Source organism: Phaseolus vulgaris, unplaced genomic scaffold (assembly GCF_000499845.2).
Source record: "Phaseolus vulgaris cultivar G19833 unplaced genomic scaffold, P. vulgaris v2.0 scaffold_62, whole genome shotgun sequence".
In the NCBI taxonomy this organism is placed as follows: Eukaryota; Viridiplantae; Streptophyta; class Magnoliopsida; order Fabales; family Fabaceae; genus Phaseolus; species Phaseolus vulgaris.
The window spans coordinates 49,875-71,547 of NW_027174114.1; the positions used below are offsets into that span (position 1 = coordinate 49,875).

Genomic DNA, 21,673 nt, shown 5'->3' on the forward strand with positions numbered 1-21,673 from the left:
AAACTCTAAAAGAATTCCACTCTTATCTATCCGTTCAAGCAAAAAGCTCACTCATTGCAACTCGTGTGTTAACAACATTACTATCTTAGAGAACCCTCATACCAACCCCTGTAAAAAATTTCTTCACATAAATTTCTCTCCATGCCAATCTTGGGACATTCCACTGAAACACATTACCTTTCATTTGGTTGGGATCCACTACATTTTTCTGAGTTGTAATGACATAACTAAAATTTTCATATTCACCATTCAAACTTAATATATTTTTCTTCAAGAATGTTGTCATTACTCATAGGTGTTCCTCATGTGCCCCAAAGTACAGGATAGATAGACATGCCATCTTTATATAGACTATGATAAATTTGTTTAAGAGGATAAGAAATGTCATATTCATGACAACATGAATATGTATATGAAGTTCATCACTAAAAACGACATTGTTACTCACTCTTACTGGTCATATTTGGGTCTATATAAGTTGCCTCATACAGATCTTCACTTTTTACTTAAAGTTTTGGATACCCAAATCTCATGTCTACTTGGAAAACATTGATATTTCATGCAACTTGATCCACCATACTATCTGATGAAGAACAGATAAGAGAGGCTTTTACCAATGGAGGAAGAGGTCATTCACCCACACATTTAAAGTTCTTCCTTCTAGTCTTCTCAAAATTAAAAGAAGACATAAAATAAAGAGAGGATCAAGCCTAAAAGCCAAATAAGTCTACAAGCTTTCAAGAATGGGCTTCAATTAAATATCTCTCTTTATAGTTTCTTTTGTATAAATTTGTAAATAATATAGAATAGTGTTTAGGTTGGTGCTAAGAGGGAAACCTAAAGAAACCTCTTTTATAAAGCATCTTTAGGCTTTAGTTTAGAATTTTCTAGAAGGTGACTCTTCATGAGTAACTATAGGCGTTAGCTTAGGAGACTCTTGGGTAGCTTGTGGTACAAGCTTTGTCAAGCTCATGACCGGCCCTTGCTCCTATAAAAGGAGGGCTTGGGTCCTTTGAAATTCAGTATTGGAATTTGTAGTATCAAAACTCTCCCAAATTGGTGATTGAGTATAGCGAGAACTTGTCTTCTCCTCTTCCTAGTCTCATATTGAGCGCCTTGGCTCCCTCAAGTGGCGACAATTCACACTTATCTTGGAGCTTTCACACTTCAAGTGGCGTGTTCATCAATCAAGAACTACAACCACATAAGTCTTCTTTCTTCTCCATCTTCTCATTCCATTTCTGTGCCTATTTGAATTCCTAAACATGTCTTAGGTTCCTTTCTTGCTTTCTATTCGGTGTTCTTGCTTAAGTTTCATGTTCGGTGTTCTTGCTTAAGTTTCATGTTTTGTTCGGTTCATATTCTCTTTTGCTAGATTCAATTGGTTCTTTTTCATTTCCTATTGATTTGTTCGGTGCATTTCAATTTCTAAGCAATTTAAACGGTTCATTTTCTTTCTTACCTATTTTAATCGGTTCAATTGGCAAGAAATGGGTCTTCCATGTGAGCTTTGGTGTTTGGCGCAAGTTTTGGTGAGTTCTTGAAACATAGAAAATTGATCCATTTCTATAAAAGTGCCTATTAAATCTCCAACTCAAGTTGATTCCATAAAATGACAAAGAATCATCTATACCTTGCTATTGGAATCATATCATGTGGTATCATGAGTTTAGGTTTCTTCTTGTTTGTGTTTTGAGTTGTTTTGCACTTTTAATTCAAGAACTTTCAATTCTTGTTGTTTCATTTATGTTTTTAGGATATTTTTGATTTTTCTTGCTGTTTTCCTTTTGCTATTACATTGTGTTTATGTCATTTTAATTTTTGAATCCATACAAGTTTTGTCATAGTCATGTTTTTCCAAAAATGTTATCAATTCCTTGTGTTCCTTTTATTGTAATTTTTGTTTCTTGCTTTTGTGTATTGCAATTTTTCTGAGTTTGTTTCTTGTTCCTTTGATGCATTTTCCTTTTAGTTTTGAGTTCATACTTGTATTTTAGATCTATACAAGTTCTTATACATCATTTCTATTATGTCTTTGCTAGTTCTTAATTCTGTTTTTCATTCCTATTAGGATTCCTCTGTTTTCAAGAAAATGTGCTAACTGTTTTGCCTTATTGCAATTGATTTACTAACTGGAATGTTCTGAAATTCTGGATTTGTGTTCGTCAAAGTGTTATAAAAGAGTAGAAAAAAGAAGTACTTCAAAATTCAAAGTACAAAAGAAATGATAAATCAAAAACAAAAAGTGTGTAATTCAGCCAAAAAAAAATACGGTAATCTGGCAGTGACTTTAGAAAATTTATCTCAATTAATTGGCTTACTATTTTTGAGTAATTCCAGTGCCATTGTTGAGCTAAGATCTTGAATTTTCTGTGGTTACAATTTCATTATCCAGTTCGCTTTATATCATTCCAGATAAATCGGTGAACATCAAGCACAGTTTGCATAAAAATATTTTCCAGTAGTTCTTTTTTTGTTTTCTTCATCTACTCTAGTGCTTTTCTTTAGGTCTCTTCTGTGTGCCTTCTTTTTTATTGAGTACCTTATTTTCTTGCTTTTCTTTTCTTCATTACTCTTTGAGTTTGTCATACATCTTGTATTCCTTTTGTTATAGGATTTTCTTGTTTATACCTTTTCTTGTTTGTCTTTTATTGTTTCTTTGGTTTTGTGGTGATTAGCTTTGAGATTGTGTGCTCTTGCTTTGACATCTTTCATTTGAGGTTACTAAAGGCCTCAAATTCAGATTGGTAAAGGGGAGTATTCTTTCTTTGGAGTGTTTTAAGTGACACTTCACTTCGGCATTTGTTCTAAATTTTGTGTTTGCTAACATTGTTTCTTAACATTTGTGTGCTATTTTGTTTGCTGTTTTTCTTTTATAAATGGCTTCATATTCCAGCAGTGATTCTTCCAAACAGCATTCTCCTAGCAAAGCTTCTGTTCTTGTTGAATTAAAAAAGGCAAACCGAACCATTAATCTCAAAGATGAAGCTATAAGAAAGTTGGAGGAAAGATTACAAAGACTTGAAATGAAGCAACCTAGGTCCTCTAATTCTATCAATGAAGAATGTCATTCGCATAAACTTTCATCTAGAGGTTCTTCCAATGATCATGGCTGTGAAGAGGATACTAGAAGAAGGAGGCATCATCATCATTCTAATGAAAGAAACCATCACCGTGACCAAAAACATCACCAAGACTCCAAGTCTCACGTTCCTTTTATGAAAATTCCTACCTTTAATGGGGATAGTGATCCTAATGTTTATCTAGATTGGGAGGCTAAATGTGAACAAATTTTTTATGTCTATGAGGTCAAAGAAGACCAAAAGGTTAAGATGGCCTCCTTAGAATTCATTGATTATGCCATGAATTGGTGGCATAGTGTTGTAAAAGACATTATCTATAACAAGGGTCCTCCCGTGGACTCTTGGAACACTTTAAAGCAACGCATGCGCCTTAGATTTGTGCTGCCACACTTTAGGAAAGACCTCATGTTGAAGCTCCAACGGTTTCAACAAGGCACGCTAAGTGTGGATGCTTATTTCAAAGAATTAGAAACGCTTTTGCTTAAGGTCAATATGCATGAGAGTGAGGAAGCTATGATAGCTAGGTTTGTGAGTGGTCTAAGGAAGGATATTCAAGATATTGTTGAGCTTCAAGAGTATTCATCATTGGGTTCTTTGGTTCATCTTGCAATGAAGGTGGAAACTCAACTTGCAAAGAAAAATGCTTTTAAAAATGCTCCTAATGTACAACAATTCTTGGAAAAATAAAAAGTCTTTTTCAAAATTTCCTTCTAAAGATTCTTCTTTCAAATCTAAGGAATCTAAGCCTTCTACTTCTATATCACCCATTAAATCATCTAGTAATAAGTGCTTTAAGTGTATGGGTTATGCCACATTGCAGCTAATTGTCCTTCTAAGAGGAATATGTTTGTGCATAATGGGGTAGTAGTTAGTGAGCATGATTCCAATTCATCTAGCCATTCTTCACCTTCTAAGCCATCAAGTGAGATTGAGAGTGAAAGTCCTTGTGAAGGTGACTTATTGATGATAAGGCGGATGTTGGGCACAATTCCAAAATCTTTGAATGATACTCAAAGGGAAAATATTTTTCACACCCATTGTCTTATCAACAACAAGTTATGTTCCTTGATTATTGATGGGGGTAGTTGCACTAATGTGGCTAGTACAAGAGTTGTGGAGAAGTTAGCCTTACCCACTATCTCTAATACCAAGCCTTATAAGTTGCAATGGTTAAGTAACGAAGGTGAACTAATGGTGAACAAACAAGTCCTCATTAACTTTGCAATAGGAAAGTATAAAGATGAGGTTTTATGTGATGTTGTACCCATGGAAGCAACTCATCTTCTTTTAGGAAGGCCTTGGAACTATGATAGACATGTTTTACATGGTGGCCTATCCAATACAATGTCTTTTTCCTTCCAAGGGCGCAAGCTTATCTTAAAACCCCTCTCTCCCAAAGAGGTTCATGAGGACCAAATAAAAATGAAAACTAAAAGAGAAAATGAGAAAGAAAAAGAAGTAAATACTAAACCGAGTCACACCACTTTATCCACTAAATCCATCATGTTGACTCGTGCTATGCCTCAAATGGAACCTCCAAGGTCTTCTTCTTCTTTATCTATTTCATTACCCAAGGTTCATATTTCAACACCAACTTGGTTAAAAAATGTTAGGGAAGATTTTTTCATACCTCCTAATGGTTTTCACCATTTAAGAGGTCTTTTTCCAAAAGATATCACCATTCCCAAACAAATTTTTCCAACTTGGTCTATTTATAGGACTTCCTTTTCTGAACTCCCACTGCTTCCAACTTCTAAGTCATGTTTGACTTTTTCTTCAACTTTTAATTGTAAAAATAAACTGACTTTGTTATATGCAGGGATTCAGAATTCGCGGTCGAATTCTCTCCAACTCGAGGAGTATGATGAAGAACAGATAAGAGAGGCTTTTACCAATGGAGGAAGCGGTCATTCACCCACATATTTAAAGTTCTTCCTTCTAGTCTTCTCAAAATTAAAAGAAGACATAAAATAAAGAGAGGATCAAGCCTAAAAGCCAAATAAGTCTACAAGCTTTCAAGAATGGGCTTCAATTAAATATCTCTCTTTATAGTTTCTTTTGTATAAATTTGTAAATAATATAGAATAGTGTTTAGGTAGGTGCTAAGAGGGAAACATAAAGAAACCTCTTTTGTAAAGCATCTTTAGGCTTTAGTTTAGAATTTTCTAAAAGGTGACTCTTCATGAGTCACTATAGGCGTTAGCTTAGGAGACTCTTGGGTAGCTTGTGGTACAAGCTTTGTAAAGCTCATAACCGACCCTTGCTCCTATAAAAGAAGGGCTTGGGTCCTTTGAAATTCAGAATTGGAATTTGTAGTATCAAAACTCTCCCAAATTGGTGATTGAGTGTAGTGTGAACTTGTCTTCTCCTCTTCCTAGTCTCATCTTGAGAGCCTTGGTTCCCTCAAGTGGCGGCAATTCACACTTATCTTGGAGCTTTCACACTTCAAGTGGCGTGTTCATCAATCAAGAACTACAACCACATAAGTCTTCTTTCTTCTCCATCTTCTCATTCCATTTCCGTGCCTATTTGAATTCCTAAACATGTCTTAGGTTCCTTTCTTGCTTTCTATTCGGTGTTCTTGCTTAAGTTTCATGTTTTGTTCGGTTCATATTCTCTTTTGCTGGATTCAATTGGTTCTTCTTCATTTCCTATTGATTTGTTCGGTGCATTTCAATTTCTAAGCAATTTAAACGATTCATTTGCTTTCTTACCTCTTTTAATCGATTCAATTGGCAAGAAATGGGTCTTCCATGTGAGATTTGGTGTTTGGCGCAAGTTTTGGTGAGTTCTTGAAACATAGAACATTGATCCATTTCCATAAAAGTGCCTATTCAATCTCCAACTCAAGTTGATTCCATAAAATGTCAAAGAATCATCTATACCTTGCTATTGGAATCATATCACTATCATCCCTCAACAATCTCGTTTATCTTTCAATATTCCACACATAATCTAGATTTCTTATTCCTCTTGTTTACCAACAATATTGATATTCCTTATGGTAGCATACTCGACCCAATAATCTATTTTCTCCAATTTAATTTTTCAACTTTACTACTCAGATTAAGCCTTTCTATAAAGTGTCATTAACACAAACCCTGCTTAAGCACCAACCAAAGAAAATTCCACTTTTATCTTTGAAGACAACCTTGACACTTTCTCTAGATATCTATGTATAACACTCTTCTCTGTCGAAGTACTACTTATATAGCATGCTTTATTTATCTTTATTTGAAGTCAGACTACAAAACAAGTTACCCTAATTCGTGACTCATTCTATATTATTCCAATTTGAAGATGTCGCATTTCTATTCATCACAATTAAAAAAATGTCATTAACACAATGTCAATTCATCCCAAATATTTAGGTCCTTCAAGTCACTTAGAATTTAAGTCCATCATTAATAATAACCACCTACCGTGTATTATAAAAAAATATTACACTAAAACTTACAACCAAACATTTTCATCATTCACATATAATACATATCATTCAATCACAAAACATTTACAAATTCATAACATTCAAGAACATTTCCAGTATAAAAAACAATATTTAACTTCCAAACTATCCAATCTAATATTTATACATGTTTGCACAACATAAAATAAAAAATTTCATCAAAAACATCCTTGCAAGAGAAATTGAAACTTGGGACCACATCCTGTACCGACCGGTCCTCGGTGATTCACTCAGAGATTGACCTTAGATATCACACCCCGATGCTTGGTAATGGAAGGGGGCCCCCATACGCATACCCGGGAGTCGGTCAATCTTTAAGGTTGCTATCCTAAACCCGATGTTGGAGATCGACATTGGACTTCACCAGTAGAAGAAGAAGATCGGACATCGGCCATCAGGATGAAGTGAAAGGCCCCGTAAGGTGGGCCCTAGAATTTCATTAAGATAAAAAGTTAAGACAAGAGATGTATGGGAAGCCTAAGGCATGAGGGATCCATGCATGTGGGATGTATGACGCATGAAGGCACAACATCATGGATAATCCTAGGAGGCGTAAGGGCCCAGTAGAATTATGGTTTCCATGGAAGTTGCATTCATGGCACGTGGATACTTAGGGCACCCGCGAAACAGATGGCGTTAGATATTAGGTGCACCAAGTTGGGACCTAGGCGACCACTCTGATTATTCATTGCACTCTAGTTAAAGGAAGTTCGTGTGCTAGATACGATAAGATTCTGCAATAGCGGCACAAGGAAACTTCCTAAGGAACCCTAAACAGTGGTATCATAACAAAGGTAAACCCTAGTTTCAATCTATATAAAGGGTGTTAAGAACCCTAGTAAGGTACGCAGCTTTTGAGACTAAAGATATTTTATACACTTGATGTTCTTTCCCCTAATACTAACTTGAGCGTCGGAGTGCAAACGGTCGCTAAGACGCCCCTTTGTCTTTGCAGGTGAGAACTTTAGGCATAATTCTTAGGCAAGGATAGAAGAGCTAGAGCAACTGTTGAAGATGACCGGCGAGGCGAGTCAACCAGACAGAACATTTGGCGCCCACCGTGGGGCCCGTTAAAACAAGGTCCCACTCACAGTTACGTAAAGAGTCTCAACTAACAAAATGAGGAGCAAGAGACGAGCGACCGCTAGATCTGAGGGGAGGGCACCCCCCGAAGGGGATAATGTGACCACGCATCAGGTCCTGGATACGATGCACGCTCTCTAAGCTGAGGTAGCGGCTTCTCGAGCAGACAACGCAAAGTTGCGCAGAGCCAATGAGGAATTATGAAGGGGTTTGCAACATGTGGGGGAGCGTGCAGCAGACGAACGTGCACCACAGTACCACTTAGGGCACGTCCTATGCCGTTCTCGCGATCAATCATGAATTTACCAACAACATGTCTAGGTCCAAAGCTCTCCTTCACAAGAGTAGTAGACTCGGAGGCCCACCTTACAACATTCCAAACCCAGATGATGCTGACCGGAGGGTTTGATGCCGTCTATTGCAAGATGTTGATGAGCACCCTGTCTGGCGCAGCACTAGAATGGTTCATCAGCCTCCCCGACGAACACATCACTAGTTTCGATCAATTTGCCACACTATTCAGGGAACAGTACCTTGTCAACAAGGCCCCCGTCCGGCTCTCCTACGACGTCTTTGATTTCATGCAGTACCAGGGGGAATCCATGAAGGATTATCTGAACAGATTTGCGATTCAACTGGTCCGCTTGAAGCCCACCGATGAGGCCATGATAGTCCACGCCTTTGTCAAGGGAATGCTACCTGGGCCCTTCAGTGAATCATTGCTAAGGGTCTACCTGATCGCGTAACACAGAAGCAAGGTCTCGTGGCCCCTGTTCGGCCACGGGTAACCACCCGACCCCCGCCTATGAGATTTCACAAAGCAACAGCAGAAAAGAAGGGGGCGGAGAAACCCTATGAACGAACCCCAAGGGGGGCACGCACGAGACGGGATCCTCCCCCAAAGCATAATTTTCGGGTGGAGCTCAAGGAGTTAATCGCTATCCCTAACATAGCGGCAAGGTTGAAGGTACCAGCGAAGACTGATAGAAAGATGGGGCCCAATAAGAACGCTTGGTGTGAATTCCATCAAGCGAATGGCCACCATATACGAAATTTTCTGGCCTTGGCACATCAACTAGACGAATTAGTGAGAGCGGATTCCTGAAGGATTATTTACAAGAAGAGATAGACAATCAGACATTAGTGGTAGCGGGAGCAGATCAGGGGCACGAGGTACCTATTCATGGAGAGGTAAACACCATCTCAGGAGGTTTTCCAAGAAAGGAGTGCGCTCGGGCAGCAGTGGAGTCACGACAGACAAATTCCGCTCCCGATGTCGACCTCGTTTTTTCGCAAGCCGATCTCCAAGGTGTCATACCTCACGATTACGACGCGATGGTAATTTCTTTGATCGCCGCCGGGAGAAGGGTACACCATGTCCTTGTAGATCAAGGAAGTTCGGCTGACGTTATGTTCTTAACAACCTTCAACCGTCTACGATTATCCATGGACCAGTTAAAACCGTACGTCAGACGTTTGTATGGCTTAACAGGGAACGAGGTAGAAGTCCATGGGTACGTCGAATTAAGTACCACGTTCACAGACAACCTGTCTTCGCGCACTACTAATATCAGGTACCTTGTTGTCTATGCACCATCGGCTTACAACATACTATTGGGAAGGCCAACTTTAAACAGGTTGGGAGCAGTTCCCTTCATAAGACACATGAAAATGAAATTGCGCTCCCTCGAGGGAACAGTAATCACCATCGTGTCCGATCAGAAAGAAGCTAAGAAGTGTTACGAAAACTGCTTAAAGACAAGGGGAGGAATATTCTCTATCACGTCCAAACCGCCTAGGGAAGATGGAGTAACCCGAGAAGAGATCGTTCGAGAAAATCGACCCGAGGTTGCTGAAGGTGTGGTAGAGAAGGAGATCGGGGGCAAGATATTTAAACTTGGGCAATCCCTGAGCGGAGAGTTGTGGAACCAAATCTCCGAGGTCATAGCGAGGCACCTTGACGCCTTCGCATGGTCCGCCGCTGACATGTCCGACATTGACCCTGATTTCCAATGTCATCACCTCACCATGGACCCCAGCGTCCGGCCTGTCCGCCAAAGTAGACAAAAGTTTAACGAAGAGAAGCGACAGGTCATTTGGGAAGAGACAGAGAAATTGTTGAAGGCTGGCCACATCAAGGAAATCCAGTACTCTGAATGGTTGGCCAATGTGGTGCTAGTGAAGAAAGCAAATGGGAAATGGAGAATGTGCGTCGACTTCACAGATCTTAACAAAGCCTGCCCAAAGGATTCTTACCCGCTGCCCAGTATCGATGCCTTGGTAGACCGTGATTCATGGTGCATGTTGCTCAACTTCCTGGATGCTTTTTCGGCTACAACCAGATCATGATGCATCCCACGGACGAATGTAAGACCACATTCATGACCGAATCATCCTGTTATTGCTATAGAGCCATGCCTTTTGGGCTAAAGAGTGCAGGGGCCACCTACCAATGGCTAATGGATAAGGTACTAGCACCCATATTGGGACGGAAGGTCCAAGCGTATGTGGATGACATGGTTGTTACCACCCAGCAAAGGGAACAACACGCAACCGACTTGGAGGAGTTATTCACTACTATAGCAAAATACAGGTTAAAGTTGAACCCGGAGAAGTGCGTGTTTGGAGTAGAAGCAGGGAAATTCCTAGGTTTCTTGCTCACTGAGCGAGGGATCGAGGCGAACCCCGAGAAATATGCTGCCATAATAAATATGAGAAGCCCGATCTCGGTGAAAGAAGTACAACAATTGACAGGACGTATGGTCGCTCTGTCCAGGTTCGTATCAGCAGGGGCTGACAAGGGTCACCCTTATTTCCAGTGCTTGAGAAGAAACAATAGGTTCGTATGGACACGTGAATGTCAGGAGGCTTTCGAAAATTTGAAGAAGTACTTAGTCAACCCTCCGGTATTGTGCAAACCCGAGCTAGGTACCCCGTTCTACTTGTATTTCGCGGTTACAGAAAGGGCAATCAACTCGGTCCTGTTACAGGAGCAGGACTAGGTACAAAGACCAATCTATTTCGTCAGTAAGGTGTTGCAGGAACCCGAAGTAAGATACCAGGCCTTGGAAAAAGCGGCCTTAACAATAATATTTTCAGCAAGAAGGCTCCGTCATTATTTTCGAAGTTTCACCGTCATGGTAACGACAGAGCTTTCGATCCGCAAAGTCTTACAGAAACCAGATGTGGCAGGAAGAATGACACGATGGACGGTAGAATTATCTGAGTTTGACATACACTATGAACCTAGGGGCCCCATTAAGGGCCAGATTTATGCTGACTTCGTAGTGGAACTCTCCTCAACAGCCACCCATCAAGAAGGGGCAGATTTCAAGTGGGTACTCTCGGTAGATGGTTCGTCAAACCAACAAGGTAGTGGAACAGGTGTCATTTTGGAAGGCCCGGGTGGGTTGCTAATCGAACAGACCCTCCGTTTCGCTTTCAAAGCCAATAACAACCAAACAGAGTATGAGGCCTTGATCGCAAGAATGTTGCTAGCAAAAGAAATGGGAGCGAAGGGATTGCTGGCAAAAAGCAATTTGTTGTTAGTTACGGGACAGGTCATGGGGGAGTACCAAGCTAAAGATCCCCAGATGGCCGCATACTTGGAATACATCCAAGTGCTGAAAGAATCGTTCGATGTGTTCGAGTTAGTCCATGTACCCAGAGAGCAAAATGCCCGAGCTGACTTGCTTGCTAAACTCGCCAGTTTGGGCAAGGGGGCCGACAGAGGACAGTGATTCAAGAAACCCTGAAGACACATCGAACGATCACGAACAAAATGGCAAAGATCCAGCACGTCGACACCTCCGAAGGGATGAGGAGGAGTCATCGATTGTTGACACAGGAGACGGTGAAAACGCCTATAATAAGCAAGTATCCGGTTGCTGGATTGGTAATGCCACAGGTTCACCAGATCGAAGAAGGGGAAACTTGGATGACGCCTTACCAATGTTACTTGGCCGACGAAATACTCCCACTAGATCCCGCAGAAGCCCGGAAAGTGAAGAAAAATTCAAGTAAGTACACCCTAATCGATGGAAAGTTATTCAGGCACGGGTTCACCCATCCCATACTGGTATGTGTGGACGGTGAACAGTGCACACGCATCATGGCAAAACTACACGAAGGAATATGCAGTAGCCACATCGGCGACCGATCTCTCTCGTCGAAAGCCCTCCATGCAGGTTATTACTGGCCAACCATGAGGGAAGACTGCACAAGATACGCCCAACGATGCAAGCAGTGCCAATAACATGTAGATTGGCACAACGCGCCCCCAAAAGAGTTGAGATCAATATACAGCCCATGGTCATTCCATATGTGGGGAATCAATATTCTGGGGCCTTTTCCTTTGGCAATAAGGCAGATGAAATACCTCATGGTTACCATAGAATACTTCACGAAGTGGATCGAAGCCGAACCAGTAGCACAGATCACAGCCCACAAGGTCCAACACTTCGTGTGGACGAACATAGTGTGCCGTTTCGGGATCCCAAAGAGGTTAGTATCTGATAATGGTACCCAATTCGCAAGCCAACAACTGGGTAAGTTATGTACAGAGTTGGGAATAAAGCAAGTGTTCGAGTTAGTAGAACACCCCCAGACGAACGGACAGGTCGAATCGGCCAACCGAGTTCTACTCAGAGGCCTAAAAAGAAGATTGGACAAAGCCAAAGCGACCTGGGCAGAAGAAGTTCCTAGAATCGTATGGGCTTATCACACCACCCCTCAGTCCACAACCAAGGAAACGCTATTTAATTTGGTGTACGGTTCGGACGCTATGATCCTAGTAGAAATCCAAGAGAACTCACTGCGTTTCCAGAACTTCGTAGTCGAAGAATCGAACAAAGAAAGAAAGGTGAACTTGGACCTACTGGACGAAGTGAGGGAAGAAGCAATGATCAAAGCTGAAGTTTTAAAAAGGAGGGTGGAGTACAAGTACAACTCCAAAATGAGACCTCAGAAATTCCAGGTCGCCGACCTGGTGACGAGGAAGGCTCACCCGTACCAGTTAAAAAACAAGCTATCCCCCAAGTGGACCGGTCCTTTCAGAGTAACGGAGGCCCTCAGAAATGGGGCGTATAGTCTTGAGACACTAGAGGGTGGCGCGATTCCTCGCACTTGGAATGCGACCAACCTAAAATTCTACTTTAGTTAAACTTTGCATTTGTACACGTTTATGGGGACACTCTTTTTCCCTTGAAAGGATTTTCTAACGAGGTCACCCGAATAAAAGTTGTTCAGTTAAAGTAAAGAGCGGAAGTAATGTGGTTCCCCGAGTGGACCTCCCTCTTACGTGAGTTCACCATGTCCGAGAATAGTATGGTTCGCCGAAATAAATGAACCTCTCCCTTGTAGTGATAAAGTAAAGAGCGAAAGTAATATGGTTCCCCGAGTGGACCTCCCTCTTACGTGAGTTCACCAAGTCCGAGAATAGTATGGTTCGCCGAAATAAATGAACCTCTCCCATGTAGTAATAAAGTAAATAGCGGAAGTAATATGGTTCCCTGAGTGGACCTCCCTCTTACGTGAGTTCACGAAGTCCGAGAATAGTACGGTTCACAGAAATAAATAGACTCTCCCTTGTGGTGATAGTCAAGAGTGGAAGTAATATGGTTCCATGAGGGAATCTCCCTCTTACAAGGGATCGCCCTGTTCGAGAACAATATGGTTCATTACCGATAAAAGAGACCCTTTCCCCGGGGTGATGCACAGAGAAGTTGGAGGCAGTGTGGACCTCCCAAACGAGCCTGCTGGGTGCAAGATCACCTAGGTGAAAAAGAATGTGGCTCGAGAAAAACCGAAAGAACCTCCTTCCACGGAACATCGCGCAGAAAGGAGCAATTTAGCCTCCCTCGTTAAACCCCACCCGAAGAAGTATGGTAAATTGTAAAAATAAAGTTACAAAAAGAAATCATCCTCGTGGCACGATTTGACCGTCCACAACGTATTTGGATTCAATTTGACGAAGGTTGGTTACCTCCAAGTACAGAGCCGTCTCACGGTTGGCAAAGACTTTGGCCTTGGCAATAGCATCCTCCTCAAGCCTCGATACTTTGGCCTCAAGATCCCTAAAGGCTTGCATCCTGGCAAGCGCCCGGTTGGAAGCAAACACAAGCGACCCCAGAAACTCAGCCACACGATCCTGGAGGAGATTCTTGTTCACACTTTCCGTCTCGCAACTTCAGAAATAATTAAGCGTCTGCTTGAACAATGGAGGGAGAGTCGTGGGGGAGTCAGTGTCCTGACTTCTAATAGTACTCCCTCCCCGACCCTGCGAGGAAGCAGGAAAGGGGGAAGAGGTGCTCGGGGATGGTCTACGAAGGCCGGAGCGCCAACAGAAACAAAAGCTGAGGGCATTGTAGATACGCCCGCCCTCGATTGCTTACGGACCAGGCCGGTACAGGTGTCCTCGTCGTCTGATTCTACCGCAGTACTCCCTTGAGTTCACTAGCGATAGGGGTCGGATTAATGGGTTGCGGGGCCGGAACAGTGGATGTAGAAGGAGCCAAGGGTATCAAGAGACACGACTCAATAACAGCCGCCCTTTGTTTGGCCAGGAGATCCGCCAACTTTCTCCTTTTATCATCGTTGAGACGCATACCTGTGTAACAGAAGTAATTCAATATGAAAGTAAATAAGACTAGGGTGCATGCAAGACCAGAATAGAAGGAGAGGCTTAGGAACTAAGGAGTACCGATGTAGCTCTCAAGACCCTCAGGGTTATACTCTCGCTTGAGCAACTCCGTGGTACTCAGAGGGGCGATAAACTAGGACAAAAACTCACAAACACCCCTCTCCAAGGTAGAAAGCTCCTCAGGACAACGAACCCTCCAGAGGTTAGGCTTCTCCGTCCAGTACAAGAGGAACCCATCCAGAAGAGAAGGGTCCCTCCGGTTGCAGCGAACCTTGAAGAAGTTCTTCTTAAAACCCTTATACGATTGTTGGAAGAGTGTCAAGAGTACTCTCCCAGCCATGCCATTTAGGCTAACCCACAACATCTTTCCCGAGTCCTTGGCCTCAAAGAAATGGAGGAAGACGTCCACCGACGGTGTGAGTCCGAGGCCACAACAGAGAATTGCGAATGCCCGCGCAAACGCCCAACTATTAGGATGAAGCTGGGCAGGGGCCACATTTAATTCAGTCAGTAAGGTACGCTCAAAGGGGATAAAGGGCCACCAGAACCCTAGCCTTTGGAAGAGGTTCGAATATACAAAGCAGAAGAGACCCTCGGGGTCAGAGGCATCGTCAGCGCATACCAGTTCCCCCAAGCAGCAAGCCACCACCCGCACAAATTTGTCGTGATTTTTGTCAAAGACGCTTGATGGGTGGCACGATTGTCTCTTTCTATAAGCCGCTATGCTTTTTAAGGAAGTAAAGGTGGACGTCTCCCCCAAAAGATCCGTTGGAGCCCAACGGTATAAATACTTGTAAAAAGGGGCCGGAGGAGGGGGGATTGTGGAAAGTGGAGAAGCGGAGGACGAAGAAGAGGTTGAAGCAGAGTCTGAAGGAGAAGCCCGTTCGGAGACTCGCCTAGTTCGTTTGGTCATCTTGACGAAGAAAGCTAAAAGGAAAAGGGGAAGAAAGGCTTTAGGGGGAAAACAACGTAACTTGACAACACCAGAAAGACCTAAAAAAACGAAAACCTGAAAAGTATGAGCAGAAAAATAAATGCACCGGAAATACGGGAATCATAAACAGACCCAGGAAGATGTAACCATGACGTGAATGATAAAAGCACAAACGGTGAGGTAATCGAAAAGTAAAAATCGTACCTTTCGTGAAAAGAATCCACATGCCTAAAGAGGGGAAAGGAGAAGAGAGTGTTTTCCGCATAGAGAGCTAAGAGGAGAATCGCGAAAATGAAAGTGATGAAACAGTAGGCGGGGCGTAAGGATCAAGATGCTTGAACAGTGCGTGGGGAAATTCAAGCGCCAACAAGTCCCAGCCATTGATCTTGACGAGTGTACGTAGATCACGTGGAAAATGATGGAACGTCGCTTTGGTGTACTATTGACACTCGATACCCAGTGACACGTAGGTCGCGCAGCGAAATCGCTTAGTCTCTTTACTGGAACGAGTTACAGCTCGAGACTGGGGGGCTTGTGTACCGACCGGTCCTCGGTGATTCACTCAGAGATTGACCTCAGATATCACACCTCGATGCTTGGTAATGGAAGGGGGCCCCCAGACGCATACTCGAGAGTCGGTCAATCTTTAAGGTTGCTATCCTAAACCCGATGTTGGAGATCGACATCGGACTTCACCAGTAGAAGGAGAAGATCGGACATCGACCATCAGGATGAAGTGAAAGGTCCCGTAAGGTGGGCCCTAGAATTTCATTAAGATAAATAGTTAAGACAAGAGATGTATAGGAAGCCTAAGACACGAGGGATCCATGCATGTGGGATGTATGACACATGAAGGCACAACATCTTGGATAATCCTAGGAGGCGTAAGGGCCCAGTAGAATTACGGTTTCCATGGAAGTTGCATTCATGGCACGTGGATACTTAGGGCACCCGCGAAACAGATGGCGTTAGATATTAGGTGCACCAAGTTGGGACCTAGGCGACCATTCTGATTATTCGTTGCACTCCAGTTAAAGGAAGTTCATGTGCCAGATACGCTAAGATTACGCAATAGCGGCACAGGGACACTTCCTAAGGAACCCTAGACAGTGGTAACATAACAAAGGTAAACCCTAGTTTCAATCTATATAAAGGGTGTTAAGAACTGATGAGAGTCAAGTAAAGGAGGTTTTTATTAATGAAGGAAGAGGTAATTCACCATCACACTTGAAGTTCTTCCTTCTAGTCTTCTCAAAATTAAAAGAAGACATAAAATAAAGAGAGGCCCAAGCCCAAGCCCAAACCCAAGTCCATCTTATGAAGGGCAAGGCCAAGTATTAAATAATAAACAATATTGTTGAAGGTGCTTAGAGGGAAACATTAGAAACCTCTATTGTTAAAGCATCTTTTAGTCTTTAGTTAGGAGTCTTAGGAGGGGTGTGTTAGTAGATAGGTGTAGGAGTAGAGAAGGAGGTGCCAAAGTGAAGGAAGAGGTCACACCTTCCTCATGCATTGTTTTAGGCGCCAATTCTGGAAGCTTTTTTTAGGAGGGAGTTTTTGAATTTGTGTAGCTTGCATTTCAGCACCTTAGGCTATAAATAGAGGTGCTCCCTTTGTAAAATGGAGATTTGAATTTGAGAGAAAAGAAACTATACTCAAATTTTAGGTGATCATTGGAGAGCTTTTGAGCCTTCTTCTCTAGTCTTATCTTGAAGGATCCATGGTGTCCTCAAGTGGCGGCAACACACTCATCTAGGAGCAACCATCCTTCTAGTGGCGTGATCATCCAACCATACATCCATCTTCATGAGCACTCTCTTCTCCTTCCTTTCTTCCTTTGTTATTTCCTTGTCTTAGCTTGTTTCCTTGTTGAATTTGGTTCGGCAGTTTCAGCTTAATTTGTGTTGCTTCGGTTCTTTCTTTATGCCTTGCTGTTCTTCATCTTTCTTCTTCATTTTCCAGCTTTTTGTTCGGTACAATTCAATTTCCAGCTTTCTATTTCAGTTTGCTTAACCAACTCAAGATGATTCCTAAGAATGTCAAGAATCATTCTAATTGTGCTAGTGGAATCACATCATGTGGTATCAAGAGTTTAGGTGTGTTCTTGTTTAATTGTTGAGTTGTGTAGCACTTTATTTCAAGAGCTCTTTTAATTTCTTGCAATTTAAGTTTCTGTTTTAGGCTTATTTTGAGTTTACTTGCTGTTTTAATTCTTTTGCCTATCATATGTTTGAGTATTTTCCTTTTTGAATCATGTCAAGTTTTGTCTTAGTCATGTTATTCCATAATTGTCATTACTTCTAGTAGTACTTTTATTGTTTTTGATTGTTTCTTGCTTTAGTGTCATATATATTTTCTGAATTGATATTGATCCTTTGTGCATTTTCTTTTTAGAATTGAGTTCATACTTGTATTCTAGACCTATACAAGTTCCAATACATCATTTTCCATTATGTCTTTGCAAGTTCATAATTCTGTTTTTATTCCTATTAGGATTCCTCTGTTTCTGAAAAAAAGTGCTTACTGTTTTTCCTTATTGCAATTGATTTGCTCACTCGAAAATTCTGAAATTCTGTATTTGTGATATTCAAAGTGTTAGAAAAAAGTAGAAAAAAAAAATCATTCAAAAATTCAAAGTACACAAAAAATGATAAATAAAATAAAAAAAAAGTGTACAATTCTGCCGAAAAGAATACCGTAATCTGGCAGCGATTTTAAAAAATTTATCTCAATTAATTGGCTTACTGTTTTTACTTGATTCCAGTGCCATTATTGAGTTAACATCTTGAAGTTTCTGTGGTTTAAATTTCATAATCCAGTTTGCTCTATATCATTCCAGTTAAATCAGTGAATATCAAGCACAGTTTGCATTAAAAAAAAAAATTTCCAGTAGCTAAATTTTTGTTTTCTTCATCTACTCTAGTGCTTTTCCTTAAGTATTCTTTTGTGTGCCTACTTTCTCATTGAGTTCTTTATTTTCTTGATTGTCTTTCATTCCTTACTCTTTGAGTTTGTCTTACATATAGTTTTCCTTTTGCAATTACCTTTCTTTGCTTATACCTTTTCTTGTTTGTCTTTATTGTTTCATTGGTTTTGTGGTGGTTGCCTTTGAGATTGGTGTGCTTGCTTTGACATCTTTCATTTGAGGATTCCAAGACCTCAAGATCAGATTGGTGCAAGGACATTATTTCTTTGAGAGTGACCTCTTTTTCTACCTCAATTCACTTCGGCATTTTGCTGGACACACTCACTGTTTTTGCTAATTTTTTTTTTTGTTTCTTAACTTGTTTGCTGTTTTTGTGTGTTGCTGTTTTTAATTCCAAATGGCTGGATTTTCAAGTGATGCATCATACAAGCAGAATTCTCCTTCCAAAGCTTCAATCCTTGGTGAATTACATGAAGCTCAAAGAACCATTAGACGCTTGGAGGAGAAATTGCAAAAGATGGAGGTGCAACAAGCTAGACCATCTCCTTCAATCCATGATGAGCATCATAAACCTTCAACAAGAGCTTCTTCCAATGATTTTGGCCGTGAAGATGAGCATAGGAGAAGGAGAACTCCACCCCAAGTCCATGGACAAATACATCATCACCAAGGGGAAAGAAATCACTACGGCAATGGCTTCTATCATGATGCAAAGTCTAGGCTTCCTTCGGTCAAGCTTCCTTGTTTTAATGGCTCTAGTGATTCTAATGTATATTTAGATTGGGAGGCTAAGTGTGAACAAATATTTGAGATCCATGAGATCCAAGATGAGCATAAGCTTAAGCTAGCCACCCTAGAGTTTAGTGATTATGCCATGAAATGGTGGCATGGAATTGTAAAGGACATTATCTATCACAAGGGTCCTCCCGTGGACTCTTGGAACTCTTTAAAGGATCATATGCGCGCTAGGTCTGTGCCCCCACATTTTAGGAAAGACCTCATGTTGAGACTCCAACGGTTTCAACAAGGCACGCTAAATCTGGATGAATATTACAAGGAGCTAGAGACGTTTGTGCTTAAAAATGAATTAAAAGAAAGTGAGGAAGCTATGATTGCTAGGTTTGTGAGTGGTCTTAGGAAGGATATTCAAGACATTGTTGAGTTACAAGAGTATTCATCATTGGGCTCTTTAGTTCATCTTGCAATGAAGGTGGAAGCCCAACTTGCTATGAAAAACTCTTTAAAAAATGCTTCCAATGATGGATACTACTCCAAGTCTTGGAGAAACAAAAATTATTTTTCTAAACATCCTTCCAAATATTCTTCTTTCAAACCCAAGGATCCTACGCCATCTACTTCTAGGCCTAAATCCCCAATTAAATCGTCTAGTCAAAAGTGTTTTAAATGTTTGGGATATGGTCACATTGCTGCTAATTGCCCTTCTAAACGAAGTATGTACATGCATGAAGGCATTGTAGTTAGTGAGCATGATTCCAATTCACTTAGGCATTCTTCACCTTCTAGACCATCAAGTGAAAATGAGAGTGAAAGTCCTTGTGAAGGTGACTTATTGATGGTAAGACGTATGTTGGGCACAATTCCAAAATCTTTGAATGATACTCAAAGAGAAAATATTTTTCACACCCGATGTCTTATCAACAACAAGTTATGTTCCTTGATTATTGATGGGGGAAGTTGCACTAGTGTGGCTAGTACAAGAGTTGTGGAGAAGTTAGCCTTACCCACTATCTCTCATACCAAGCCCTACAAATTACAATGGCTTAGTGAAGTAGGTGAAATCATGGTGAATAAACAAGTCCTCATTAACTTTGCAATAGGAAAGTATAAAGATGAGGTTTTATGTGATGTTGTGCCCATGGAAGCATCTCATCTTCTTTTAGGAAGGCCTTGGCAATATGATAGACATGTTTTACATGATGGCCTATCCAATACAATGTCTTTTTCCTTCCTAGGCCGCAAGGTTATATTAAAACCCTTCTCTCCCAAAGAGGTTCATGAGGACCAAATAAAAATGAAAACTAAAAGAGAAAATGAGAAAGAAAAAGAAGTAAGTACTACACCGAGTCACACCATTTTCTCCTCTAAATCCATCGTGTTGACTCGTGCTATACCTCAAATGGACCCTCCACGGTCTTCTTCTTCTTTATCTTTTTCATTACCCAAGGTTCCTATTTCAACACCACCTTGGTTAAAATATGTTAGGGATGATTTTTTCATACCTCCTAATGGGTTTCACCATTTAAGAGGTCTTTTTCCAAAAAACATCATCATTCCCAAACAAATTTTTCCAACTTGGTCGATTTATAGGACCTCCTTTTCTGCAATCCCTTTGGTTCCATCTGCTAAGTCATGTCTTCCTTTTTCTTACACTTTTGATTGTAAAAGTAAACTGACTTTGTTATATGCAGGGATTCAGAATTCGTGGACGAATTCTCTCCAACTCGGGGAGTATGATGAGAGTCAAGTAAAGGAGGTTTTTATTAATGAAGGAAGAGGCAATTCACCATCACACTTGAAGTTCTTCCTTCTAGTCTTCTCAAAATTAAAAGAAGACATAAAACAAAGAGAGGCCCAAGCCCAAAGCCCAAGCCCAAACCCAAGCCCAAACCCAAGTCCATCCTATGAAGGGCAAGGCCAAGTATTAAATAATAAAGAATATTGTTGAAGGTGCTTAGAGGGAAACATTAGAAACCTCTATTGTTAAAGTATCTTTTAGTCTTTAGTTAGGAGTCTTAAGGGGGGGGGTGTTAGTAGATAGGTGTAGGAGTAGAGAAGGAGGTTCCAAAGTGAAGGAAGAGGTCACACATTCCTCATGCATTGGTTTAGGTGCCAATTCTAGAAGCTTTTTTAGGAGGGAGTTTTTGAATTTGTGTAGCTTGCATTTCAGCACCTTAGGCTATAAATAGAGGTGCTCCCTTTGTAAAATGGAGATTTGAATTTGAGAGAAAAGAAACTATACTCAAATTTTAAGTGATCATTGGAGAGCTTTTGAGCCTTCTTCTCTAGTCTTATCTTGAAGGATCCATGGTGTCCTCAAGTGGCGATAGCACACTCATCTAGGAGCAACCATCCTTCTAGTGGCGTGATCATCCAACCATACATTCATCTTCATGAGCACTCTCTTCTCCTTCCTTTCTTCTTTTGTTATTTCCTTGTCTTAGCTTGTTTCCTTGTTGAATTTGGTTCGGCAGTTTCAGCTTAATTAGTGTTGCTTCGGTTCTTTCTTTATGCTTTGCTGTTCTTCATCTTTCTTCTTCATTTTCCAACTTTTTGTTCGGTACAATTCAATTTCCAGCTTTCTATTTCAGTTTGCTTAGCTTTTGTGCCTTTTTGTTCGGTTCAATTTGACAATAATTGGAACTTCTATATGAGTTTGTGTTTTGGCACTAGTTTTGGTGAGTTCTTGTTCATAGAACCTTGATCCATTTCTATGATAAAGTGCCTATCTCTTAACCAACTCAAGATGATTCCTAAGAATGTCAAGAATCATTCTAATTGTGCTAATGGAATCACATCAAGA

At 41.0% G+C, this 21,673-nt stretch overlaps 3 protein-coding genes across 3 annotated transcripts; all 3 read left to right on the forward strand.

The window, feature by feature from the left end:
• Positions 1 to 7,928: 7,928 nt before the first annotated feature.
• On the forward strand, positions 7,929 to 8,378 carry LOC137817436 (uncharacterized). The gene has a single exon (XM_068620724.1). The coding sequence runs from the start codon at positions 7,929 to 7,931 to the stop codon at positions 8,376 to 8,378; it is 450 nt and encodes a 149-aa protein (XP_068476825.1).
• Positions 8,379 to 8,967: 589 nt separating this feature from the next.
• Positions 8,968 to 9,981, forward strand: LOC137817437 (uncharacterized). The gene has a single exon (XM_068620725.1). The coding sequence runs from the start codon at positions 8,968 to 8,970 to the stop codon at positions 9,979 to 9,981; it is 1,014 nt and encodes a 337-aa protein (XP_068476826.1).
• Positions 9,982 to 10,769: 788 nt separating this feature from the next.
• LOC137817438 (uncharacterized) lies at positions 10,770 to 11,372 on the forward strand. The gene has a single exon (XM_068620726.1). It carries the CDS (start codon positions 10,770 to 10,772, stop codon positions 11,370 to 11,372), a length of 603 nt encoding a protein of 200 aa, XP_068476827.1.
• Positions 11,373 to 21,673: the final 10,301 nt, after the last annotated feature.